The sequence below is a fragment of the Macrobrachium rosenbergii genome, chromosome 37, assembly GCF_040412425.1.
Source record: "Macrobrachium rosenbergii isolate ZJJX-2024 chromosome 37, ASM4041242v1, whole genome shotgun sequence".
NCBI classification, from domain to species: domain Eukaryota; kingdom Metazoa; phylum Arthropoda; class Malacostraca; order Decapoda; family Palaemonidae; genus Macrobrachium; species Macrobrachium rosenbergii.
The window spans coordinates 2,040,902-2,068,814 of NC_089777.1; the positions used below are offsets into that span (position 1 = coordinate 2,040,902).

At 43.3% G+C, this 27,913-nt stretch overlaps 1 protein-coding gene across 1 annotated transcript in view; it reads left to right on the plus strand.

The window, feature by feature from the left end:
• The window catches only part of Parp (Poly-(ADP-ribose) polymerase), a 259,948-nt gene that overhangs the window by 13,222 nt on the left and 218,813 nt on the right, over positions 1–27,913 (plus strand). The window contains exon 2 of the mRNA XM_067081290.1: positions 13,539–13,680. Coding sequence (XP_066937391.1) covers positions 13,539–13,680 — 142 coding nt within the window. The remainder of the gene's footprint in view (positions 1–13,538; positions 13,681–27,913) is intronic.

The window sequence follows — 27,913 nt, forward strand, 5'->3', positions numbered from 1 at the left end:
TATAACTTTGACAAACTTAGTAATGCTAAGGAACCTACATTAGTAGTGAGATTTTTAATGCCCTGGCCTGATGTGGGACTGTAGTTATGCAGACTCAAGTAGAACAAGAAGTAAAATAGAAGAATTCATAGATTCATATAATGTGCTGTTTAAATGATAATGAAATCAGCATATATTTTTCTAAAGCTTACATGGAACATTTTTCCTCATTGTTAACTCTGTATGCAACAAACATAGTAAACAGATTTGGATTGGGATACTGTTGGCGACTTGCATACAAGTGATCATTTCCCAATAATCCAATCCAAACATGCCCCCTCAATATAACATTTATAAAGCAGATTAGGGCAGTATGAATTCCACACTAAGTATTCTGCCATTTGAATATTTAAAAGACCATAATGAAACTAATAATTCCTCATTTGATTTCATTACAAATGCTGTTGATAAAGCAATGCCAAAATCCAAATCTCATCTAACAAAACAAAGTCCCATAATTATTCACCAGAAAAACATAACTTAGACTTAATAAAGTAAAACGCAAACTGAAGATTAGAAAATTTGAATAGAAAGTTCAATAAAATAAACAAAACATTACCGATATTAGAAAAGAACTTTACAAAAACTAGCTATAATATTATTAGAAATTGATACATTAAAACCTCTATAAGACAAAATATCTGCAAAATTTAAAGAAGTAATTCAAGGAAGAATCATTTCATGGGAGATATGTATCAGATCTGTAATAATGCTCCCATACAAAAAATATGGTTAAATTCAGGAAATAAATGGTACCCATGTTAAGCCTCCTAGACCGCAATAAAAGATGGTAAAAAGAATACTTGATCCTAAACAAATAGAGTGATGTAGTGGTGAAATTTAGCAAAGTAAGTAGCGAAAAAAATTTGAATGAGCATTTCCACACAAGGAAAAATAAGTAGAGAATTAATAACAATAAATTTTGAAACAATAGAAGATATATACTGTATCATAAATGTAACGACCGAGTGGAGTGCGTTATGCAGAGACTAACTAATATACTCCAGGGCCAGAGGGCTGTCATGACTGGCGGCAGATGCTACAAACAAAGGAGGGGAAAACAACAAAAAACAATAAAAAATTAATTTATTTACAATATTTACCGTGAGTCAGGTCTGGTAAAAAGATAAACGCAAATACAAAAAATAAGCCAAAAGGCAGCACTAAACAAAAGCAGATTAAATAAACAAAAAGTAGCATTAAACAAAAAAGAGGCAAAAATAAACAACAGCAGGCAGAAAAAAAAAAACCAAACATACGTCCTCCATCGGGGCACCAAGACAGCCCTCAGCTGTACAACAGGACAAAAAACCCACAAACCAAGTGCTGGAAACGTCAGGGCGCTCACGCTGTCATCAAGATGAGCAGCTCGTGGTCCTGCGACTACTCATGGTCACACTCCACCTCTGGCGTGCCGCCGTAGGCGTGCTCAATTTGCTGCTCAAAAACTTCGACCAACGTCGACTCCAAAAACTGCCTGCTGCTGCTGCCTGCATCGCCGGCTGCCCAGCCAGACCGACTGAAGCAAAACGGCAGCTCATCCAGCGAAAACATCAAAGCATAAAAAACTTGAAGGTAAGGGAGGCGGCAATCCACAAAGGGGCGGAAGACAGTTCCGAAAAACCATCATAACGTGACACCTCCCACCTAAAGAAAAAAAAAAAAATTATTTTTTTTTACCTCATCTTCCTCAGTGCCGTAACAACCCGCCAAGCCAAAACAGAGCCATCCTGTCACGGTGCGCCATTGTAACGACCGAGTGGGTCGTGTGGTTAATATACTCAGGGCGGAGGTGTGAGCTGACGGCAGATGCTACAAACAAAGGAGGGAAAACAACAAAAAACAATAAAATTAATTTATTTACAATATTTACAAGCGAGTCAGGTCTGGTAAAGATGACCATAAATACAAAAAAAATAAGCCAAAAGGCAGCACCAAACAAAAGCAAGTTAAATAAACAAAAAGTAGCATTAAACAAAAAAGGCAAAATAAACAACAGCAGGCAGAAAAAAAAAAAAAAAAAAAAAAACAGAAGCAAACATACGTCCTCCATGGGGGCACCAGGCAGCCCTCAGCTGTACAACAGGGACAAAAACCCACAAACCAGAAAACCCCGATGGAGCGTCAGGACAGCCTCACGCTGTCATGAGATGAGCAGCTCCGTGGTCTACGACTACTCATAGTCACCTCCACCTCACGATGTACTCCACTTCGTAGGCGTGCTCCAATTTGCTGCTCAAAACTCGACCAGCGTCGACTCAAAAACTGCGCTGCTGCTGCCTGCACGCTACGCCCAGCTGCCCAGCCAGATACGACTGAAGCAAGCACGGCAGCTCATCATGAAAACGCATCAAAACATAAAAACTTGAAGGTAAGGAGGCAGCAATCCGGGAGGCGACGGCGGGGAACCAGCAGTTCCGCAAAACCATCATAGCATTGACAATAAAGAAAATTTAATATGGAAGAGTTGGAATTTGCTCTGTTGAACAGAAATAAGTCTGCCTGGAGATTTGACAGTATTTGTTTGAAATGATCTGCCATAGCACCTTTGGCAAAGACTATACTTATTAGAGTTTAATAACCACTTATGGCTTTGAAATTTATTTCCTGATGAATGGCATAGTATAATTATTCCTATCCCCAAACCTGGAAAAGATCACATTAATGTAAGCAATTACAGATAATTTCTTTAACAAAGTTGTTTATGCAGATTACTAGAAAATGGTAAATGCTCGACTAACATGGCACATTCGAGAAAATAAATTTAGCTCCACTCGAATTCGGGTACAATGTAACAGATCTACACTGGATTTTCTGTCTAACGGAGGCACCTCTGAGAGGATTTGAGCGAAAACAAATTACCATAGCCCTTTTTGATGAAGGCATAGCGATACTACATGGAGATATGCGAGTATTAAAAACATTACATAAAAACAGCATCCAGGACATTTACCTAGGTTTATCAAAACTTGCAGACAAATTGCACTTTTCAAGTGAAAATTGATGGTGTATTATCAAGTACATTTCACTTGAAAATGGTGTTCCACAAGAAGCGTCCTTAGTGGCACACTGTTTACTTTGTAATAAATGATATCGGTAATAATTTACCAATCGAATAAAAAAGTAACTTGTATATGGATAGTTTTGCCATATATTGACCAGCATCTCATAAAACTTGCAGAGTGAATCGTTAATGGAACTATAATAAAAATAGATGAATGGGCCTCATCTGTAGGCTTTAAATTTTCTATACAAAAAACTCAGGCAGTAATGTTTTATAAGAATAAAAAGTGGAAAAAGGTGAAGAAATAGATTTAAAAATCAGAAATCATTCCATACCAATTAGCCGAGAGCAAAATTTTTTGGGGTTAGTATTTGATACTCACTTAAGCCCCAAAGCCAACACAACATACATAAATCAAAATGTAAAAAGAGCATTAGAAACCTTATTAAAAAACTCGAACACTACCTGGGAGCGATAGACATAATCTTGCTTGCTTTGCTGTATAAAGCAACAGTATATCTATCATTGTTTATGAAGCAAAATGGCGGCGTAAGCCTTAGCGCTGAAAGCGGTAGACCCAGTTCATAATGGCCTTAGAATATGTTCAGGAGCTTTTCGATCATCACCACTTGTCGTCTTTGCAAGTTGAATGTAGTGAATTACACTCTCCATAGAGAGCTAGTAACAGTGAAGAGAGTGCTCTGAAGAAATTCAGACAAATGATTCTCCAACCAAAAAATTATTTGGATAAGAGGAAATGTGTTTATTCTTGTCCATCCACCTCCTTTCCCAATTAGAGTAGAAGATTGTTAGTCGCTAAATATAAATATACAGTTACCTTTAATATTAAAATTACCTTCCCTTGGACAATGAATAACACAAGAATTTGTACACACTTAAAATATTTATCAAAAAGTTATTCATATACTCCAGAACATCATAGACAACATATAGTAGAACATATAATCCGAAAAGATCCACATTACGCAATATACACTGGCCAGTCCCTAAGTCTGTGCAAGGGTAGGATGTGATGCAGTATCCCCCAGACCAAAATGTATCAGTTCTCTCTGTGTAAAATAATTAGAGGGAGTCTCATGTAATAATTTTGTGATTTATAGCGACTCAGAAGTGCTATAGAAGCCATTCAGCTATAATAAAAAAATAATATTGTACAACATATTAAGTTTTTACTCCATAAATTGTATAATAAGGAAAAAATATTGCCAGAAATATATTTGGATCCCTGGCCATATATAGGGATTAAGGAAGTGAAGAGGCAGATAAAGCAGCTAAAGAAGCAGTCCATGACCAGAGCAAGTATGTTTATCCCTAATAGTGACTATATAAGATATATAAAAACAATCATTGTAAGTAAATGGCAAAATATGTGGAATGAAGAACCTGAAGATAATAAATTAAAACATGAATTCCAGTGCTGGAAAATACGCAAGTAATTCTGACACATCTTCGAATAGGCCATACTTGTTTGACACATGGGCACTTGATGAACAGTCCATGTGGCCCTCCTCCCAAATGCCCCAGGTGTAAAGTGTTGATAGCGGTTAAGCATGTACTGTGAATGTCCAAAATATAAGCTGCGATTATCAAATTTTGAAATAGACCAATAAAGAAATTTTGTCAATCTTCAACATTTTTAATAATACCCGTTCTAATGTTGCGAGAAGCTGTGAGTTAATTGATAAAATATAAACAGTCAATCCCAGTCAGTCAGAAACCATTGTCTCCCTCTGTACTGTTCCCCGATGCCAGATCTGCAAGCTTGGGCGATGGATGCCATGCTGCAAGATTAGTCGGATCTCAACGTCTAAGCCTTTCCTCCCTTCAGCATGGTAAGGAAGTGTTGAGGAAGTTCAGCACCCACAGCAACACTTCAGTGACCCTAGTGGCTCCCTTTTGGCCACACAAGGAGTGGTTTCCCTGATGTTCTAGGTCTATTGGTAGATTATCCAAGGCTTCTGCCTCCAGAAGAAAAATCTTCTCCGGACAGCCTCATTTCCAGCGTTTTCACCTAGGTTTATCCACTCTCTGACAGGCTTCAGACTGTCAGGGAGCTTGTCAGAGCAAAAGATTTTTCAAGGAAGGGTGCAGAAGCTATAGCAAAATGTAGGCGATGATCTTCTGCTTCAGTCTACCAAGCTAAGTGGACAGTCTTTCAGGACTGGTGCCGAGACGAAATATTTCCTCTTACGCAGATGACTGCTCAGATTGCAGAATTTTTGTTTCCCTAGATCCGTCTGAAGGTTTAGCTACTTCAACCATTAGGATTACAAAGTAATGTTGAATTCTTCTTTAAACACAGAGGAATAAATCTTTCATCAAATCATGATACAAGTGACTTGGTAAAATCCCTGAATACTTGTAAGCAGGAAAAAAGGTCTGAACTAGCATTGAACTTGGATACAGTTCTTAAATGGCTCTCCGGCCTACCTTTTGAGCCTCTGGAATCTTCTCTCAGAGACCTGATGAGAAGACCCTTTTTCACATAGCTACTTGATGGCTAAAAGGGCTGAAGTAGGCTACATGCCCTTGACCAGAGGGTAAGAGCTTTGTAAAGGTGGTGCTGTTTGCTCCTTGACCTTAGGATTCATGACAAAGAACGAGGACCCTGCTAGACCCTGGCCACGTTCCTTTTCAGTCAAGAGCCTGTCTAACATTCTAGGTCAAGCAGATCAGGAGAGAGTCCTCTGCCCAGTTTGATCTCTTTGCGAGTACTTACAGAGAACCAAGGGAATTAGAGGTTCTTCTCCGAACCTGTGGTGTTTGGTTAAAAACCCTAGTCATCCTTTATCTAGAAATGCCTTAACATTCTTTTTGAGGACTTTGATTTCTGAATCACCCTCAAGGATTCAGGAGGATTTCCTTCCTTTATGTAAGGTCAAGGCACATGAAATTAGGGCAGTTGTAACTTTGCTGGCCTTCAGACGTAACCTATTGCTGACTTCTCTCCTGCAATCCACATATTGGAAATGCAAATCAGTGTTTGCAATGTTTTACCTGCGTGATGTTGAAACAGTTTATGAAAGATGCAGCACTCTAGGCCCGTACTTTGCAGCTGGCATGGTGTTGGGGAATGAGGGATAGGAGGAATGTCTTTGTTTTTCCTCTATCCACTCTCCTTGAATAAGGATTGGTGTTTTCTTGGGAAGCCTGATTGACACTGTGTCTCGAGTGCCATCAGTTTGTTTGAATTTTAATGTGTTTGTGGTGTAGGTTTTAAATTTTATTTGGTCATATTTTGTACTGTACTGTAAACACACATTTCAATGTGTCGTTTTGGATTATTGGCAGCTGCAATTAACTCCTCGTTGCAAGCACCCACTAAAGTAGAGCTGTCTCTTGGCTCTGCATGCTGACTGGAGTCGAGAAGGAGTTCAACCAGAGGCAGTACACACGCTGTAGCTCCCTCACCAGGTGAGGTTACAACAAGCATTCCACGATGCTAGATCATTTCTGTTGTTTCAAATTCATCTCTCCATCTCTGAGTGTTTTAAGGTAGTTTTGTCCATGTATCCACCAACTGTCAATGTGGGATTCAGCTATGTAATTATTTGTTAAGATTATGCATTATACAAAAATGACTTTTTATAATAAAATAGTTTTATATATGCTTGCAAATAATTACATTATTGAAGTCCTCCGTCTCCCCCACTCATGGACATTGTGCATAAAACGAACTGAGCTCTTTGGCTGTTGTACCTATCCTTCCCTGAAAGTGGGCAGGACAGTATACCTACACCCAAAACAAATGAACGCTACTGCGAATTTTGAATTTTGAGGTGCCACGTAAAGTAGAAACTAATAGCTATGTAATTATTTGGTAAGTATACTGTATGTACTGTAAAACTTTATTCTATTTTAAAAATGTAATTTTTAATACCAGTAGGTAGATTATTATGGATATCATTTATTGCTAAAGTAAACAGTTTGCCACTAAAGTTGCTTCCTTATGGAACACCATTCTCAGAAGTGGAAAGCTTGAGTTTTAAGATTAACCACAATAAAGGAATTATTTAGTTTTCAAGTAGTTTGCCTTATGTTTATCCTGCCGTTTTTTCAGCTAATTTCTTTTAATTGGATACAGTACAAATCAAAACAATAGGTGTGTATGCCAATAATTGTATATTTTGAATTTCATTTATTTACTTTTAAATTTCATATACAACGCGGTAGTTACATATGGCTATGCGTCTTTGGCGTCACGGCAGTATTCAAATTTACGCTAAGCGCTGTCGTTTCAAGGTGATCCCTCTTGCAGCCACTCTATCGAGTGTGGGGAACCGTCCAGAACACTTCATTAGTTTTTGTGCGAACGGTAATACGGTTCTGCTGCTGGTAGTATTTCTCAACAATTGAACTTCTAATTCCTTTTTGGTGAAGTACTCGGTTTGTTGTTTTTGTAGCGCTAAATTTATTGCTTGAGAGTTATTAGTTGGACTATTATGTCTGATTCTGGTTCTAGTGGTATCGGTTTTTGGCAAAGGCTGCAAAGCCAGGCTTGATAAGCTTAGTCTGAATCCGCGCCGTGCTTTTCATGCAGGGAGCAAAAATGTTCTGCTGATTTGACATGGCAGTGTGAACTACTGCTGTCTGACTGGAGTGCTTTGAGGAAGTACATGAAGAAGCTAGAAAGAGATAGGATTAGGAGGCCTCTTCTAGGTCTTCCCGAGGTCAGGAGAGGAAGTAGTCAAAGGCTTTTTGTAAAATCCTGGCCATTCCTGCTCCCCTGTAGTTCCTGTAATTTTACCTACACGGACACCGTTTCTCCCAATCCTGATGCCGTGTCAGTCCTTAATGCGTTTATGTCTTCCATGCAGAAAATGGGGACAATTTACCTTGTGATTAGTAGACCGCAGTGATATCTGAGTGTTGTGCCTTGTGTAGTATTTGTGGAGAGTGGCTTCTCGGCCCATCCACGCTCCCAGGTCTAGGCCCCTGTCCAGTCCCGGGTTCAGGAGAGAGAGAGGCATGCGGCTTGAAAGGAGGAGTGGTGGGACCTGCTCCCGAGTAGTTGCCCCTCAAGCAGTCCTGTTTGCAGCTTCCCCGGGCTGCTGGCCCTCACCACCCGAAAAGGTGAGGAGCCGGAGAGTGTCGAGTGGATCAGTTAAGGTTCACTCCGCCTGAGGTTGGCGTTTTGTGACTCTTCTAGACCTTTGAAGAGTCTCGTCTGCTTTCTCCATTGAAGATTCTAGAAGGCTCTTCTGGAAGTCCTTCCCCCCTCCTGTAGCTTTTGGGCAGAACCGGAGAGGCTTTCTTCGTCGGACTCGTCTCATTCGTTGCTCGGCGGATCCTCCTGTCAGGCGATTACATCTGATAGGCCTGCTCCTTTGGCGCCAGCTCCTGTGACTCCTGTTCTGTAAGCCTGCTCCAGCATTGATGGACCTCAACAGCTTGTGATTGACGGAATTAACGCCCGTTTGGACTCGATTTTACAACTTTTGTCTAAAAATCAAGTCTCTTCTTTGGCTCCTCCTACGATGCCAGCGGCGCCCACCACATCGCCTCGTTCTATCGCCCCGGTAGCGCCGCCGCTTGCGCCTCCGTTGGCGCCACCTTTGGCTGCTGCGTTCCGCTCACGGCGCCTCCTGTGATACTGTGACGCCGCCTCGGCGACTATGTCTGCGCTCGGTAAGCGCCGCGCTTGCGCCTTCGTGGCGCCTCCTGTGCGTTGTGAGCGCGCGGCTCCGCGCTAAGCCACCAGCCGGTTGCTGTATCAGCTGCGCCTCGGTGGCTCCTCAACGAGCTCAATCTCTTTGGTGACACAGCAAGAGATATGTCACTAGCCTTCCAGCCCCCGCTCGTGTAACTCAAGTCTCAGTTCAAGGAGACTTGGATGAAGATGTTGTCCAGCTGGACTTATCCCCAATTTCTGACGAACTCCTCTCGGGCTTAGAGGAGCAGTGTAAGGAGGAGAAGTCTCCGCAACTCTCTTCCTACAAGAAGCTCTTGAAGTTCTTTATTGAGAACTTCCCCACAGTTAGTTCTGCTTTGCCGGCTCCTCCGTCTCCTGGGTCCCAGTACAAAGAGGACAAGGCTTCTGTTTCTTCTTCGGACTTTACCAAACTTGTCCTGTCCGTCGTGAAGAAAGGCCTGCAAGAAGATGGATGCTTGGCTGGCCGAGAAGAGGAAGTGGAAAAAAAACGTCTTCTGTCTTCCCCCCTCTCGTCGTTCCTTCGTGGCCGGAGTTGGTATGAGACTGGGAAATGTTTTCCCCTGGAGTGTGGCTGCACTCCTTACAGAGAGGACCTAAGTCTCATGGATCTCCATGGGAGGACCCTGCACTTAATTCTGCGAAGAAGAAAGGTCTTCTTCGTCCTCGAACTGGATCAAGGATTTTTAAGGCGTATTTGGACTCTTAAGTTGTGAGCTTCATGGACTGGGCGATTGCGGCCTTAGCCAGGAAGATTAAGGATTTAAATCTTCCTTCAGAGCTCTGGATGATGTGGTAGGGTAGTGGATTGCATGGATAGGGGCATCTCTGCGACAGTGCAGTAGAACTGGCCTCTTTATTTCGACAGGGTTCTCAAAAGAGGCCTTTGGTGCTCCTTCCTAGCAAAGAGTGTTTCTTCAAGCCAGAAGTCGGCTCTCTTGTTTTCTCCTTTAAACAAGAGCTCATCTGTTTTCCGCAAGGTTAGTTGCTGCGATTTCCCAGGCATTAGCCCAGAAGTCAACCCAAGGATCTTTTTGTATGGCAGTCTGCCAGAAAGCGAAGACCTGTCCTTTCGCTACAATGCGCGGTGTTTCGTCCCCCTTTCGTATGGACAGTATAAAGGAGAGAGACCCTCTAAAGCGTGTTTTGGCAGGGCCAGAGAAAGGCAAGCCACGCCTAGAACACCGACTGGCCCCAGAAGAAATGAACCTTTTGTCCTCCATTCAGCTGTAGGAGCCAGACTGCAAAAGGTTCTGGCAAGAGTGGCAACAGATCTCGGCAGACCCTTGGGCCGATCAAGTTTTAAAGAAGGATATGCCATCCCCTTCCTTTCCAAACACTCCCTTTAGTGGAGGCTCAGTTTCTTTGGGCGTACTCGCACAACTCCATGAGGAAACTAGAACCCTTCGCTCAGAAGTCGAGCCATGCTGGAGAAGGAGCGTGAACAGCTTCATGCCCCTCTATCTCCAGGTTTCTACAATCGTCTGTTCCTGGTTACGAAAGCATCAGGGGGATGGAGACCCGTCCTGGACGTGAGTGCGTTGAATGTCTTCGTTCAGAAGACAAAATTCTCCATGGAGACAACTCAGTCGAATGTGGCGTCTTTACATCAGGGGATTGGATGGTTTTAGATAGACCTCCAGGCGGCTATTTTTCCGTCGATACATCCAGCTTCAAAGGAGTTCCTGAGGTTCGTCTTGAGGGACAGGTTTATCAGTTCACGTTCCTCTGCTTGATCATCGACAGCCCGCAGGATTTCTGAGATCCTGTTGTCAGTAGCGAACATCTTCACCTGGAAGGAATTCGAGGTTTCCATGCCTCGGCGATTGGCTGCTCAAAGCTGCTTGAGGAGGAGAGCTGTTTGGAGGGGACCTATCAAAGACTCTTCAATTAATGAAATTTCTAGGCCTCATTATCAGCGAGGAAGAAGTCTTGCCCCTTACCAGTCAGCAGATTGTCTATTTGGGTAGTCTGGACTCTCAGACTTTTCAGGCTTTTCTGTCCAACCAGCGGATAGCCTCATGCCTGCAGAAGATAGGCGACTTTCTGCAGAGGAAGATTTGTTCCTTGAGCGAATGGATGAGCCTAAGTAGAACCTTAGCTTCAGTGGAGAAGTTTATAAAACTGGGTAGCAAACCTGAGACCACTGCAGTTTTACCTGCAAGTGGCCCAGGAAACAGTTCCCGGACTCCTTCACTTCGCCATTTCGGAGGAAAAAGATAAAGAGAGTGCCTCCGTTGGTGGAGGTCCAGAAGGAAGGCTGTCACAAAGGACTTCCTCTTCAGCTTCCGAACCCAGACCTAACTCTTTTTCGGCGCCTCGGACAGAGGCTGGGGGAGCGACTATGAGGATGAAGTTTCGGGCCTTGTGTGAAGAAACTGGCATATCAATCGAAAAAGAACTAAGCGGTTCCTTAGCCCTGTTAGCCTTTCAAAAGAAGTGCGGAAGGCAAATGCGTCTTGTGGTCCAGGCGGACAACAGGCCAGCTCTGGCACGATGTCGGAAACAGGGGCACTCACTCGTGGTCCCTCTACGAGACCTCGAGGGAGCTTCTAGTTTGGACGGAGGAGGTCGGGACCAGACTAGTAACGAGATTCATTCAAGGGGAGAAAAATGTAGCAGCGGACCTTCTCAGCAGAAAGAACCAGGTCCTATCCAACGAGTGGACTTTACATCCCCTAGTTTGCAAGGAGCTTTGGAAGATATGGGGACGCCCGCTCATAGATCTTTTTGCAACCGACAAAACGACTCGGCTGCCCCTTTACTGCTCTCCAGTTCCAGACAACAAAGCGGTTTTCGTGGATGCAATGTTCATGGACTGGTCGGACCTGGACCTGTATGCCTTTCCCCCGTTCAAGATCCTGCGGCAAGTAATCTCGAAGTTCTCAAGCCATCGAAACGTAAGGATGACTCTGGTAGCTCCATTCGGCCGTCCAGGGAGTGGTTCCCGGACCTTCTAAACCTACTGTCAGACTTTCCGAGACTTCTGCCAGAGAGACCAGATTTACTCAGACAGCCGCACTTTCAGAGGTTCCACCAAAACTTGTCCGCTCTTCATCTTATGCATACCAGACTGTCAGGAGACTCATCAGAAAGAGAGGCTTTTCAAGAGGGCTTGGAGGCTATCGCGAAGCCAAGAAGAAGATCCTCGACAATGTTTACCAATGAAGTGGACACAGTTTAGGTCTAATTATTGAAGAGAAAGGCGTGTCTTCTTCTTCGGCGATCTATAGCCAGATAGCCGATTTTCTCTTGTTCCTCCACAGAGAAAAAGCACTGTACCTACCATTAAAGGTATAGAGCCATGTTAGCTTGGTCTTTTGACATAGGGGTCTTGAAGTGTCTTTGAGTCAAGACCTTTCGAATCTGATTAGATCATTTGTCGTCAAGAGGGCCAGAAAGAGACCAGTGGCGTGGAGATCTTGACGTAGTGCTGAGATAGTTGCGGTCTCAGTCCTTTGAACCCGATGGCGAATATCTCCTTGGATCTCACGAAAAGACTCTTTTTTTGGTAGCTCTGTACGGCCGGGAGAGTAAGTGAGCTACATGCGATTGACAAAAGAGTAGGCTTTGCTAAGGGGAAGGCAGTATGTATGTCTACTCTTGGTTTCTTAGCCAGAAGCCCGTCTAGACCTTGGCCAAGAGTTTGAAATTAAGGACCTTTCCCAATTGGTCGGTCGAAAGAACCCGAAAGAGTACCTCTGCCCATAGCGAGGAAGCTCTCAAGTTCTACGTTCAGAGAGCGAAGAAGCTCAGAAGGTCCCAATGACCACCTCTGGTGCTCGGTTAGAGATCCTTGAGGCCTCTCTCTAAGAATGCCCTTTCTTCTTTCTTTTTTTGAGAAGCCTGATAAAAGAAGCTCATGAGCAGTGTGTGTGACTTCGGAGATGAGTATTCTTAAGGTAAGCGCTACGAGGTCGCGGTTTAGGCTTCTGTAGCCTTTACTTAGAAACTTATCTGTGAAGGACTTAGTTAAGTCCACCTTTTGAGATGCAAGTCAGTGTTTGCATCGCATTATTTAGTGGGCGATGCAAACTGTTTTGAAGAGTGCAGTGCGCTGGGGCCCTTTATTCAAACTGACAGGTGTTGGGGAGGGTGAAAAGGAGTCGCTCCTTAACTAACATTTTCACGCCAGTGTTGGGGTTGTTGTTTTTTTGAAGGTTGCCTGGAGATACATGATGTGTTAGTATCTTCCAGTTTTTAATCTTTGGTATTGGTTTTATGGTAATGTTAGGTGATCCCTCGTTTTGTTGTTCGTTGTACTGCGCCCTGATCAAGGGCATCAGACTTGTCGTGCAGCCATGTTCTCACGGCAGGTACTGTTTTTATTGTGTCCGACACACGGATCCCTTATATCCTCTCGGCACAATAAAGGCCAACAGACTACAGAGGCAGTAACCACTGAGTCAGCTACCTTTAAGGTAAAGGAACCTATGTCTAACTTGTTGCAAGTAGATAAATTCCAGAGTTTTATTAGCTGCCGGTTACCTCCTCAAATTGCCAATCAGCTATATGTAACTACGGAGTAAATTGTATAAGTGAAAATGAAATTTTATGATAAAATAACGTTTCACTTAACACCCGGTAGTTGCATAATCATAACCCTCCCTCCTCCTCACCTGGGCAGTTGGGCAAAAACATGAAGTGTTCTTGGGGCGGTTCGATACCCGATAGAGGCGGGGGTAGAGGGATCACCTTTTTGTAACGATAGCGCTAGTGCGAGAATTTGAGCTGCCGTGTCAAAGGCGACAGCTATATGTAACTACGGTGAGTATAAGTGAAAGCGTTATTTTATCATAAAATTTCATTTTCCATTGCTTTCAGAGCCCAATGTTTGATGGGAAAGTACCACATTGGTATCATCAGATGTGTTTCTTTGCTAAGCAACGCCCAAAGACTGTTGCTGACATTGCTCATTATGACTCTTTGCGATGGGAAGATCAAGAAAAGATCAAAACCAAAATTGGTGAGTTGTTTTAGGTGTTTATTTGTTCTTTTCAAAGGAATATGCTTACCAGAGATAACTAAATATATCACCAATAAGTAAGTCTTGGTAGGGTGTAACTTCAGAGATACACAGTGCAACATTCACTGCCATATGGCATTCACCTTTTAAATGCTGAAGAATCAAGGATGAAGCATGAACAGGAAACTGTTTCTTGAAATACCTCTATAGTAGGGTCTGTAGCATTGCATTAACAACCCTTTCCCAACTGGATACATATTGCACCATGCACTTCATGTACACACTTGTTCTTCCTGGATAATAAGGCCATACCATTCCAACCCCTCTCCTACCCCATCTAGTCAAAATTTCTCATTTTCCATCTTTAAGGTCTCAACATTTCCACATGATGCACTTGTCCGCCCTGCTTTCCATTTGGGGTTCTTCCCAGTTTTGATTTTTTAAGGTGTTTTTATGCTGCAAAAAAATTTTTTTTGTACATGCAACTTACCCGTCAGATATATACTTAGCTATAGTCTCCGACGTTCCCGACAGAAATTCAAAATTCGGCACACCACGACAGGTAGGTCAGGTGATCTACCATACCAGCACGCTGGTGGCGGGAATAAAGGAACCATTCCCGTTTCTAATCAGATTTTCTTTGTGTCGCTGGTTCGGCAGCATCTGTTGTTAGTTCCTCCTGCTTAGATTTTCATTTTTAAGCTCGCTGAGGATTTATTTGGAATGACCTTTGGTGGCGTGTGGATCTTTGGCTTGGCATACGCTTTTGTGGTTTGATTTTGATTTTGGCTTTGGATTTTTCTGTAAGAATGTCTGATCAGAGTGTTGCACCAGTTTTTCGTGTGTGTGTTAAGTCTGAGTGTAAGGTGAGACTACCGAAAGCTTCGGTAGATCCTCACACTGTGTGTTCGAGGTGTAGGGGGAATGATTGCTCGATTGATAACACTTGTGTTGAATGCGAGAATCTCACTGATCTGGAATGGAAGGCTTTGGCGCTTATGTCGCATAGCGCTGGAGAAGGATAGAGTTAGGAAGGCTTCTTCCTAGGGCTCAGTAGGTCTCTTTCTAAAGAAGTAGAAGTAGAACCTAACACTCTTCCAGATTCGCCTGTCACTCACTGTTGTTTCAGCTCCTTCACCCTTACGTCCGAACCTGCGGTTTTAAATTAAGTGGAGATAGCTGCCATGAACAGCCACGATCCACAAGATGCAGTTGCAGATGCGTGCTTTGGAGGAGAAGAAAGGAAAAAGTGATAGTGAGATGTGTAGTGTCCCCAGTGTAGTGGAGGGGGCGTCTGACCGGCTCCGCATTGCTCCTAGGCCTAGACCTCTTCCAAACTCCCAGACCCAGTGGAGGAGGAATGTTGACAGCCGCAAGGGGGATGAAGAGCATTCCCAATGGTCAGGCGTCCCTTCGGCAGCTCCTGTTGACGTGTCCCAGGCTGCCTTAGATCGCCATAGGAAAGGGATCTTGAAGAAGTATTTCTCGTCTTCTGCTTCCTCTTGGCCCAAAGCGTGGATGGAGTTCGGCCCGGTCGCCTTTGAAGAGGACTTGGAAGGCCGGAGAGCGCATTGGATTCCAGCCTAGGCAGCTTCCTGAGGTTCTCCGTTGCAAAGAAGAGAACTCGAAGATCTCCCTCCTCTTCTTCGGGGGGTCAGGAGTCCACCAAGCAGATCCTGGTTGGCCTCCAGGCTCAGCTCTCTGCGCTTGCTAGCTCTTTGACCAAGAACTCTTCTCGTAGGAAGGATGTCTCTCTGCCTGACAAGTCCTCGAAGCACCTTTCTCCCAGCAGCGTCCTTCAGTTTGCAAAAGCGATCTTCGCCTGGACTCGTTCTCCTGATAGAAATTCCCTTCCTCTGTGAAGCGCTCTTCTCCAGTTAAGCACCCCTCCAGTAGCAGAGTGCTCCTCTCTCCTACTCAGCGCTCCTCTCCTTGCAGCGCTTCTCTCTAGGCGCTCTTCATCGGCTGATAGCGCCTCTCCTCCCAGGCGCTCGCGCCCTCGTCGTCGTCGGTCTTCTCCTGTTGGAGATGATCTCTCTCCAGTCAAACGCTCTTCACGCAAGCCTCGTTCGTCGTCTCGTAGAAGCTCCTCCCCAGCCTCCCTCCCTTCTGGTAGGCTCCCCTCTCCTAGTAAGGGCTCCTCTACCGTTCGAGGCTCTTCTCCTGTCAGGCGCCAGTCTTCTAGCAGGCGCTTTTCCCCGTAATCGACGCTCTTCAGTGGACAAAGGCTCCTCTCCTTCTAGGCGCTCTTCTTCTGGCAGTGCCCGCCTTCATCTTCTCCCAAGCGTTCTCCTCCTGCAGGCCTGGAAGTTTTATCGGAGGGCGAATCCCCCAGGGCGTTAGTGTTCGGATTACAAAGAGGTTAACAGCTTTGCTTGTTCAGGAGTATGGAGAATCCCTCAAGCCTGCTTCTCCTCCTTCTCTTGGCTCCATGCTTTTGAGCACCAAAGCCTCTAAATCGTCCTCATGGTTAAGATGCATCCGACTATCTCGATGAAGAGAGAGCGGCAAGGGCTTCGGAGAGTGGCTCTCCGAGAAGGATGCCGGCAAGACAGTCTTCTCCTTGCCTCCCTCCAGGCACCAGGCAGAGCGGGAATGTGATGCGAGACAAAAGGAACCCGATGGGGTTGGCTCTCCTCGCCGGCTGGATCGAACTTCTCCTCATTGGTGGATTCTTGAAGGCTCTCGCTGAATTCGGCCAAGGCTTCTTGGGTTTATGTGAGTTGGATCATTTCCTCAAGGGCCTTTCCGTTTTCTCGAAGTATTTAACTTCATGGACTGGTCTCCTAGGGGCCTTAGCGAAGAGTCTAGAGGGAGGACTTTGTCAGCATGGAGGACCTCGGCAGCGTTTTGTCTTGCTTAGACAAGGCTGTCAGGGACGGCTCTATGGAGATCGCTTCCCTTTTTGGTACTGGCTTACTTAAGAAAAGATCCGTGTTCAGTCTTTTCTCTCCAAATCTGTTTCTCCTCTTTTTCCAAGCCATCTTTTCCCGCGGGAGACGGTTAAAGTGTCTGCGTTCGTTGTCGGAGAAAGCGTCTCAAGATCTGCTTGCGCAATCTTCTAAAAGGATGAGACCTGCAGCTCCCCTTGCAAAGAAGGAGAAGGCCCCCTTTCAGGAGCCCTTTCGAGGATCCAGGTCTATCAGGAGGCGTAGACCTGAAAGAAGAACAAGACCTTCAGGACTCCCACCCAGGAAGTCCAAGTGAAACAAAGTCCTCCCAGACGTCTGTGGGTATGAACTTCTGAACCCTTGAAGCCTGGGCACAAAAGGGGGCGGACGAATGGTCCCTCTCTATCCTGAGGAAGGGTTACCTCATTCCCTTCAACTCGAAACCTCCCTTGACAACAACTCCAAGGGAGTTATCGGCGAGATACAAGGATCCTGTGCGAAGGCAAGCCCTTCTGCTAGCCGTCGATCAAATGCTAGCAAAAGCTGCCATAGAACCGGTTCAAGATCTTCATTCCCCGGGGTTTTACAATCGGCTTTTTCTAGTGCCAAAAACTTCGGGGGGGTGGAGACCATTGTTGGGTGAGGAAGCTCCTGAACGCGTATGTCATCAAGAAGAAGTTCTCGATGGAGACGACGTCCTCTGTTCTGTCGTCTCTTCGTCAAGGAGATTGGATGGTGTCCCTGGACCTTCAGGATGCATACTTCCACGTACCCATCCATCCCTCCTCCAGGAAGTTCCTAAGGTTCATGGTAAATGGAAGAACCTTCCAGTTCAGGGCTCTGTGCTTCGGACTTTCCGCAGCCCCCCAAGTGTTCACGACCATTCTCAAGAATGTGGCTCATTGGTTACATTTAGAAGGGGTAAGGATTTCCTTGTATCTCGACGATTGGCTGATTCGTGCCAATTCGAGAAACCGTTGTCTGGAGGACCTATCTCGCACCTTAAGACTGGTACAGTCTCTAGGACTTCTAGTAAACCTCGAGAAGTCCCAGATGATTCCTCAGCAGAAAATTTTCTACCTGGGGATTCTGATGGGTTCTCGGGGTTTTCAAGCGTTTCCATCCCTGGAAAGAAGGGAACGCTGCCTACAAAAGGTGACAGACTTTCTAGAGAAGGACAGATGTTCTGCGAGGGAATGGATGAGTCTGCTGGGGACCATTTCCTCGCTGGAACAGTTCGTTTCTCTAGGAAGGCTTCACCTAAGACCTCTGCAGTTCTTCCTGAACGAATCTTGGGATCGGAAGTCCTAAATTATAGCTCCTACTAATTGGAACCATCCACACTTCCTCCGATAAATATTCGCTCACGCTGGGTCGAGAATCCTCTTCAACCGCCGAACCCTATTCCTAGTGTTGTTTCCAGGCGCGCTCGGTCGAGTTGGGCAACACTAGGCTCGGAAGAGTGTCAGGCACCTGGAAGCAGAACAGAGGATCTGGCATCAACAGAAGGAACGAAGTAATGTACATCTAGCACTCGTCTAGCCGAATGGCTAGTCAAAAGTCGGTAGTGCTTGTAAAATTCCGACAGCACCACAGCCCTGGCTTATATCAGAAAGCAAGGAGGGACTCACTCCTTCTCCCTTTACGTCGCAGCAAGGAGCCTTCTGATGTGGGCGGAGGAGGAGAAGGAACATCATTCTCCTCACCAGGTTCGTTCAGGGAGAAAGGAATGTGAGAGCGGACCTGCTCAGCAGGAAAGACCAGTGCTTCCCACGGAATGGTCTCTACATCCAGGAATTTCTGCGAGAAAGGCTGTGGTTCCTTTTTAGGGGGCCAATATCGACCTCTTACGCCACACACATTGGAACAGAGATTGGAGAACTACTGCTCCCCTAGGACCCCAGGCAGTAGCGATAAACGGCCTTCTCCTAAATTGGGAAGGTCTAGACGGGCATGCCTTTCCCCCGTTCAAGATTCTAGGGGAGGTGATAAGAAAGTTCGCTTCCTCAAAGGGCACCAAACTCACCCTGATCGCTCCCTTTTGGCCATCTCGAGACTGGTTCACAGAGGTACTGGAATGGATGATAGACTTTCCCAGGTCGCTCCCTCTCAGGAGCGATCTTCTCAAACAGCCCCACTTCGACAGATATCACAAGAACCTCCCCGCTCTCAACCTAACTGCCTTCAGACTGTCCGAAGGACTGGTTAGAAGCGAAGGATTTCGCGCAGGCTACGAAGGCCATCGCCAGAGCCAGAAGATCCTCTACCTTGCGCACTCCTGCCAGTCGAGTGAGGAAGTCTTTAGGAGAGATGGTACAGAGCTCAGAAAAGTGTCCTCTTCAGTACCTCTGTAATGAATGTGGATTTCATGTATTTATCTAAAGGAACAGTGTAATCTGGTGGTTTCCACCATCAAGGGATATAGAAGCATGCTTTCCTCAGTTTTTAGACACAGAGGTCTTAACATCTCTGAAAATAAGGACCTTCACGACCCTATAAGGTCATTCGAAACGTCTAAAAACAAGTCCCCTAGACCTCCCAGCTGGAATTTGGACGTGGTCTTAAAATTCTTAATGTCCGATAAATTTGAGCCTCCTCGATCTGCCTCTTTCAGGGATCTAACCAGGAAATCGTTGTTTCTTTTTGCTCTTGCATCTGCTAAAAGATTGAGCGAATTACAGGCTTTGGAAGGTTCTGTCGGCTTTAAAAAGGACTCTGCAATCTGCTCCTTTAAGCCCCTCTTCTTAGCAATAGAACCCTTCCAAACCTTGGCCTAGGAGTTTTTGAGGTGAAAGGACTCTCCCACTATATCCAGGACAAGAGTTGGAGCACCACTCTCTGTCAGTAGAAGCCTTAAATGTTATCTGGAGAGAAAGGCTTGGCTTTCGGGGCAATACTGAAAGTCTTTGGTGCTCAGTCAAGGATCCTTCAAGAACTATTTCTAAGAAACGTAGGCTTTCTTCATTAGAGATGTTATCAAGGAGGCGCATCTTTCTTGCAGAGGCAGAGCACAGCTCCTGGTGAATGCTCATGAGGTGAGAGCCATAGCTACTTCTCTGGCTTTTCACAGTCTTGGTCCCTCCAGTCTATTGGACTCCTACGTGCTGGAGATGTAACTCGGTCAATTGCAGCTTCTCATTATTTGAGAGATGTTCGCGTTACGTATGAGAAGTGCTTCTCTCTAGGAGCTTACGTATCCGCGGATTCGGTGCTGGGTCAAGGAGCTGAAGCTAATCCTTTTTAGTCTAACTAAGTTAGTTGTTCTTTTAATGCGTGGTTGTGTTTTTATGGTCGGTTGGAAGAGAGTGTTGGAGTTAGCCTCTCTTTCATCTCGTATCACTAACAAGGTTAGGCTTGGTCAGATGGTCGGGTTTGGTTATTAGCTCCTTGTAGTATTTTATTATTACCTAGCTCTGTCATGTAAAAGGGATATCCCCCGTTGATATGATTCAGGTAGAGGGCTCTGTCATGTAAGTGGGTCATCCCATTGTACGATCCTGCAGGCTCTGTGTATAGCGGGTCATTCCCCATTGACATGATCCAGAAGCTGTCAGTTTTAGGTCACATCCTGCTTAGAAGCTCTTGAGGGCAAAGCAGACTCATAGACAGTATCCATGATCTTCTGCCCAATCGAGGTAGAACCATGGTTTTTGTTTTATCCTACAACATATGTTGTTTTCCCGTTTTATTTATTAGCTGTCTTGCCCTCCTCCAAGGGTGCCAATCAGCTAAGTATATCTGACGGGTAAGTTGCATGTCACAAAATGATATTTTATGATAAAATAAGTTTTGTACATACTTACCACGGCGCAGATATATGCGTTTAATAGTGTCCAACCTCCTCAGGAGACAGGTGAAGAGAAAATCCAGTTAAGCAGGTGGTTCCTATTCCCGCCACCCAGCGGCGGGTATAGTAGATCACCTGCCTACCTGTCGCGTGCGCGGAAATTTGAATTTCTGTCGGGAACATCGGAGACTATAGCTAAGTATATATCTGCCGGGTAAGTATGTACAAAACTTTATTTTATCATAAAGATATCATTTTTTAACTTATTACCATATTTGATAGCATATAAGATCACCCAAATTTTGGGGTGCATATAGAAAAATTAAAAGTAGCCATCTTACTTTCTGTACCTACTGATATTGAAATATTAACATGTAGTTTTAAGCGAATTGATGATGTATTTTAGTACAGTACTGTTCTTTCTGTGGCATAACATTTAAAAAAATTACTGACTAGATTAAAAACTCTCATTTTGTCTCCCCTTCCCCCTCTTTCTCTCTGTTATTTATGTGAAAAAAATCATTACAATTTCAAAATATTGTTTTTATATGAGTAACTTACCAAGTAATTACATGGCTATAGTTTCCTCTTGCATGGCAGCTTAAATGAAAAAATTTGCAGGTAACATTTCAAAGTTTAGTGCAGGTGACTGGTCCCCGCCCATTAACGGGAATACCAGGAACTACTTTGCAGACGACCTCATTCTGTTTCTGCTGGTGCTCAAGTAAACACCGTGTCGATGGCAGCTTTGTTCTTAATTTTGCCGGCAGAGACCGGATTTTGGCAATGTATTATCACTGATCTCGGATAGCCTTCAAGCCTCCAGCTTTCAGGATCAGTATTTTATTGTTTTGTTTTAAGAACTGATTCAAGTTATCATTTTTTGCTACAGTAGCAAATTTGCAATCAAACTGATTAACTATCAGGAGTGTAATTTGCCAATTGAACGTAAACATGGCATTCGCTACTGCCTTTACCATTTAGTATAATAAATGTATTCATTATGTTCTCTACCGAACCAATAGTTTCAGTAATGAAATTCGGCAGGCTTGGTTATCGGCAATCCAGTTTTACGGTGCTTGTCTAACAACGAAAATCAGCAATTTTCGGCACCAAAATTCACCGATTTCCGCTTATCGGTGCCAATAATTTGGGTACTGGTGTTGATACATACCTAACAGAGGCACCGATAACCGAAAATTGCTGATTTTCGGTTATTGTCATGCCATCAAAACGGAACCCCTGCTGATAACCAGCGGCTGCCTGCAGCATAATAAACGTTAATACAGTATAGGCAGTCCCCAGTTAAAAGTGGGCTTGGTTAACAGCGATCCTGTTTTATGGGGCTTGTGTAGTGACGAAAATCGCCGATTTCCGCTTATTGGCGCTGATAATTGGGTATTGGCACCGATACATACCTAACAGAGGCTCCAATAACCGAAAATCGGCGCTTTTCGGCGCTGAAAATTGCCGATTTTCAGTTAGTGGCAATTTTCGGTTATTATCACTCCCTCAGAATGGAACCCCTGCCGATAACCGGGGACTGCCCGTATTGCGTTTGCTACATGACTGATATTTTCGGCAATAATGTGCGTACAGTAAACCCCCCATATTTGCGGGGATGCGTACCACACCCCAGCAGAATAGCTAAAATCCGTGAATACTTGAAACCTCTCTAAAAACACTTAGAACTGCCTATTTTGATAGTTTAAACACAAAAGAAAACCCTCTAAAAATGCTTATACCTGAGTATTTTAATAGTTTTATCACAAAAAGTGCATTTAGTCATGAAAAATGATATGAAAATACAGTAATTAGTGTATATTTCCCAGTGAAAAATACCGCGAATGGGCGAATTTTCCGCGAATAATGGGTAGATACATTCCACAGAGAAATCTGCGAATGCGTGAGACCGCGAATACGGGGGTGTTTACTGTATCAGCAAGTCCCAAGTAATGTGTTACATGAATGGATCTCCTAAGCCCAGTTCCTGTCAGCTCCCACAAACCTGGGAGGAGGCATACTGTCGGTCCTAGGGAATCAGAAGGGGTTTTGCCCCAGGTACCTGGCCCTCAGTCAAGCCTGTTGTCCACAGGTATTGACAGACAGCCATTGGAAAGGCTTCCATATGTATGTGCATTCCTAGTGATACCAGCCATTGGGAAGGCGTCCATATGTATGTGCATTCCTAGTGATACCCCAGTGGTGAATCTCAGCCATTGAAGAGGCACTGTCAGTTGATTTTGCACTTCGCCTCTCTCCTGTAAATGTCTCAGGGAGCAGGAGTGTAGTCCACAGTCTTCCTATAACTTTTGGGGCAGTCTTGAGCATTTTGTCCTTTGGTGTCAAACAGACGAGCGGCGTCTGAGCGTTCATCTTTGTCCGAGTCCAATAGCACCCAAATGCCAGATAGCAACCCTTAGCACCTGAGCGCCCAATAGCACATTCAGCTCCCAGCACCAGCTTTCATGCATCTGGCACCGCTCTACTAGTGTCTGGTGCCTGTCTCTTCTAAGAACAAACTCTCGTTCTTTTGTGAGTGCAATTTCCAATTGAATGCCTAGCTCCGGTCTTCAAGTGACCGACACTAGTCTCTGATCACCGGGTGTCTGTTCCATCTTTGCCTAGAAGTTCCAGACGAGCCAAGTTGCTCCCTTTGTGACATCAGTTAGTGTCTCAGGGCACTGTCCTTGGCGGACAGGGACTTTTGTGTACGAATTCATGAGCTTATTAAAGAAAGTTATCATCTCTACGGGGAGTTAAGAGTCTGACTTTGGTTTTAAGGGAGCAAGACAAGTGTTTTTGTCTTTTCCTCCCTATATGCTTAGATGGGCTGAAATTCTTGTGAAGTTTTTGAAGTAAAGGTCTTGCTTGACACATCAAGAGCAGGGGCTAACAAGATAGCAGCCTCTCAAGTGGTACCAAGAGACTGCTTCTCACTCTTTGTTCTAGTAGAGGGAGCCCACTTGGGGAACTGGGAAATATCCAGGACGTGACCCCAGGGGAACGAACCTTCACATATATGCCAGAGAGCTGAAAGCCATTTGCTTAACTCTTCAGTTCTTCTTGACCCTCGCTTACTCCTAGACTTCAGTATTCTGTTAGACTTCTTTACATTAGCTCTCACCACCAAGCGACAAGGTTTTTCTGTGGACGTTAAAATTGAGTTTTTTCTAGCCCAACTGGCATTTCTGGCCGATGAGGTGAATCCTCAGAAACTCACTCTTACTCCTGAGTGGACCCTGAATCCCCTGAACTGTCGGGTTATGTGCTTCGGTGGGGCAGCCTGAGCCTTTACCTCGCCTGACTTCCAGCTCGCCTGGCGCTGACTCTGCCCCAAGCTCCTAGAAGTGCCCACCAGCTCCCGATTGATTAGTTATCTGGCAGCCAGCTCAGCTGGCATCACCTACATCCTGGCGCCAGCTCAGCACACCCAGCACCTGGCACCACCTTCCGATCATTTGGCGCCAAATCTCCCCACATCCTTGGCTTTGGGGAAGAGCAGAAGCTCCGTATTCTGTTAAGTTTTCAGGTATAACCTGAGCAGGATTGGAAGCACAGAGGGCCATTCATAACTGTTAGTGTTCTAACAAGGACCCTTTTTCACTCTCTAAGAACACATTGTTCTTCTTCTTGTATGGACTTGGTCTGTGTGACCATTCTTAGTTTCAGGAGAGCACTGGGCCTACTTTTAAGCGAAAGCTAAAGACGTCGGAACAACTTCTATCTCATTAGCCTTCATGCATATATGCCCCTTATGTCCTTCCTACAATTGACCTACTGAAAGTGTACTCGATTTTCGCTTCTCACGTCTTCAGAAGAGTTTAAACAGTATTAAAATTTTTTGCAGTACTTGGCAATTATTAGCAACTGGCTTGGAATCATGGAAGGATGCATAGGATTTTCTCCTACTATCTCTTCACCCTGTAGTAAGACGCCGAGTTTTGTGAGAGCCGTAGGTTACAATGTGCCTGGAGCTCCCAACACACTCAGTGGATGGGTCGTGGTCTTTATTTCAGTGCTGTATTATCTGGTTGTTTTCACTGTGGTACTGTGGCCAGGGCAAGGGCACTTTTTGAAGTTTTGCTAACCATAGGTTAGCTCCTTTGCTGCAAAACTTCCAATTATGCTTTGCTAGCCATTGGACTACTTGTCTACAAGGCTCCCGCTTAGGTAAAGGCACTCCACAGCTTTACTGCCACGCCACTACAGGTTAAGTTGAGCACCAACCAGTGGCAATTTTCTACTGCAGGCTCTCTTAAGTAGTAAGGAACCACAAGCATTGTATTCAATGCTAGCAAAACTGCCTATTTCAAATTCATTACATGACTTAATGTTTTGGAGTAGAATATATCCATGTATCCCACCTTTCAATGTGGTAATCAGCTATGTAATTACTTGGTAAGTTACTTATATAAAAATGACATTTTTATAATAAAATAAAGTTTTATATATACTTAGCAAGTACAGTAATTACATGGTTGGAGCCCTCCCTCCTCCCCTCTGATGTACATATGACATAAACAGAATGAGGTTGTCTGCTAAGTAGTTCCTGGTATTCCCATTAGTGGGCGGGATCAGTCACCTGCACTAAACTTTGAAGTGTTACCCATGAATATTTTAATATCAGCTGCTGTGCGAGAGGAAACCATAGCTAAGTAATTACTTGGTAAGTACCCTAGATATACAACTTTATTTTTTTATTATAAAAATGTCATTTTTACTTGACTTTACATCGTTGTACAAATGAATTTATGCACTCATATGAATAACTTAGTTTGGTTTCCCTGTAAAATATTTCTCTTACTTATAGCAATACTACTGATACTGTACTATTAAGTCTGTTAACCCTTAAACGCCTGTTGGACGTAGCAAACGTCGACTAAAATTGTCTGTTGAATGCCGAGTGGACGTAGCAAACGTCGACTACAAAAAATTTCAACCTTCAGTCAACTTTGACTCGACCGAAATGGTCGAAAAACGCAATTGTAAGCTAAAACTCTTACATTCTAGTAATATTCAATCATGTACCTTCATTTTGCAACAAATTGGAAGTCTCTAGCACAATATTTCGATTTATGGTGAATTTTTGAAGAAAACTTTTTTCTTACGCCCGCTGTAACTTGGCCGAAAAATTTCAGAAATTCTTTCGATCATTTTGTCGTAATTTTGCACTGTTCTATATTAGCCGTTACATAAAGTTTTATATATGAAAATGTGCAATTTCATGTACAATACAACAGAAAATAACTCATGGTTGTAGCTTTTATCAGTTTTGAAATATTTTCATATAAATCACGATAACTGCCAAAATTTCAACCTTCGGTCAACTTTGACTCGACCGAAATGGTCAAAAACGCAATTGTAAGCTAAAACTCTTACATTCTAGTAATATTCAATCATTTACCTTCATTTTGCAACCAATTGGAAGTCTCTAGCACAATATTTCAATTTATGGTGAATTTTTTGAAAAAACTTTTTTCCTTATGTCCGCGCTAGAAATTCTTTCAAATCACGTTGTCGTAATGTTTGCAGTGTTTTATATTAGTCGTTACATAAAGTTTTATATATGAAATGTGCGCAATTTCATGTAGAATACAACAGAAAATAACTCATGGTTGTAGCTTTTATCAGTTTTGAAATATTTTCATATCACGATAACTGCCAAAATTCCAAGCTTGGTCAACTTTAACTCGACGGAAATGGTAAAAACGCAATTATAAGCTAAAACTCTTACATTCTAGTAATATTCAATCATGTACCTTCATTTTTCAACAAACTGGAAGTCTCTAGCACAATATTTCGATTTATGGTGAATTTCTGAAAAAAAAAATTTTTTTCCTTACGTCTGCACGCAGTAACTCGGCCGAACATCTCAGAAATTCTTTCGTCATGTTGTCGTAATGTTTGCATCGTTTTACATTAGTCGTTGCATAAACTTTTATATATGAAAATGTGTGCAATTTCATGTAGAATACAACAGAAATTAGCTCATGGTTGTAGCTTTTATCAGTTTTGAAATATTTTCACATAAATCACGATAACTGCCAAAATTTCAACCTTCAGTCAACTTTAACTCGACCGAAATGGTAAAAAACGCAATTGTAAGCTAAAACTCTTACATTCAAGTAATATTCAATCGTTTACCTTCATTTTGCAATAAATTGGAAGTCTCTAGCACAATATTTCGATTTATGGTGAATTTTTGAAAAAACATTTTCCTTACATCTCTTGCGCTGTAACTCGGCCGAACATCTCAGAAATTCTTTCGTCTCGTTGTTGTAATATTTGCACCATTTTATATTAGTCGTTACATAAAAGTTTTATATATGAAAATGTGTGCAATTTCATTTACAATACAACAAAAAATAACTCATGGTTGTAGCTTTTATCAGTTTTGAAATATTTTCATATAAATCATGATAAATAGAAAAATTTGACTTTCGGTCAACTTTAACTCGACGAAATGGTCGAAAACTGCAATTGTAAGCTAAAACACTTACAGTCTAGTAATATTCAATCAATTACCTTCATTTTTCAACAAACGGGAAGTCTCTAGCACAATATTTCGATTTATGGTGAATTGTTGAAAAAAAAAATTTTTTACGTCCGAGCGTTACGAATTCATGCATCATTTTGTGATAATATTTTCTCTGTGTTGCTTTGATCGTTTTAAAATTTGTTATATACCAAAATCATTGCAATTTAGTGTACAATACGACTAAAAAAAATTAAGTCATTAGCTTTAACCGTTTTGCTTACAGCACGATTTGTATACAATTATATACAAGTTTTTTTTTCACTGTCATATATTCCAATATTTATATATGATAATGATATTTTTTTTCATTTCTGATGGTTGCATACTAAACTTCAGGCAATGCCAAAAAAATGAGCCAAAAATGAACTCTTAATCTTGAAAACTAAGTGTGCTGTGATTTTTTGAAAAAAACTTTTTTTCCGGTTCGGCGCTAACTCACCGAACGCTGCCGGCGTACGGGAGACGTTTTTGTAAATAGGGCTTTGGCGTTAAAGGGTTAAAAGATATTTTACAGCAATATTTTATGTTGAGTGATATGCTGTACCAAAACTTAGGGTAACATTACTTGTTAGGTTATGTGAAATTGTGATTTTATCAAACCAAACTTCTGATGAGGTAGTGTTGTGCTTTCTACATTGATGCTACATTTTTAAGCATATTAAAGATATTCTAATTCTAATATGAATCCAGTTGAATGCAAAACACAGTATTAGGGTATGTACACTAGAATGCAGACTACAAATGTCCAACATTGGAGGAAGGCTGAGGTAGCAGTGGAGGCCAAAAGAAGTTGATGAGGGTTAACAAAACACAACCTTCAGCAGAGCCACATGAGCAATGCTAAATAATTTATTTATATAAGTAACTTACCAAGTAATTACATAGCTATAGGTTTTCAAACCAAGGCAGCCTAAAAATTCAAAATTCGTGGTAGCACTCAATTGTTTTGTGTAGGTGACAAAACTCCGCCCACTTTTGGGTACCGATAGGAACAACTTAGCAGAGAGCTTCAAT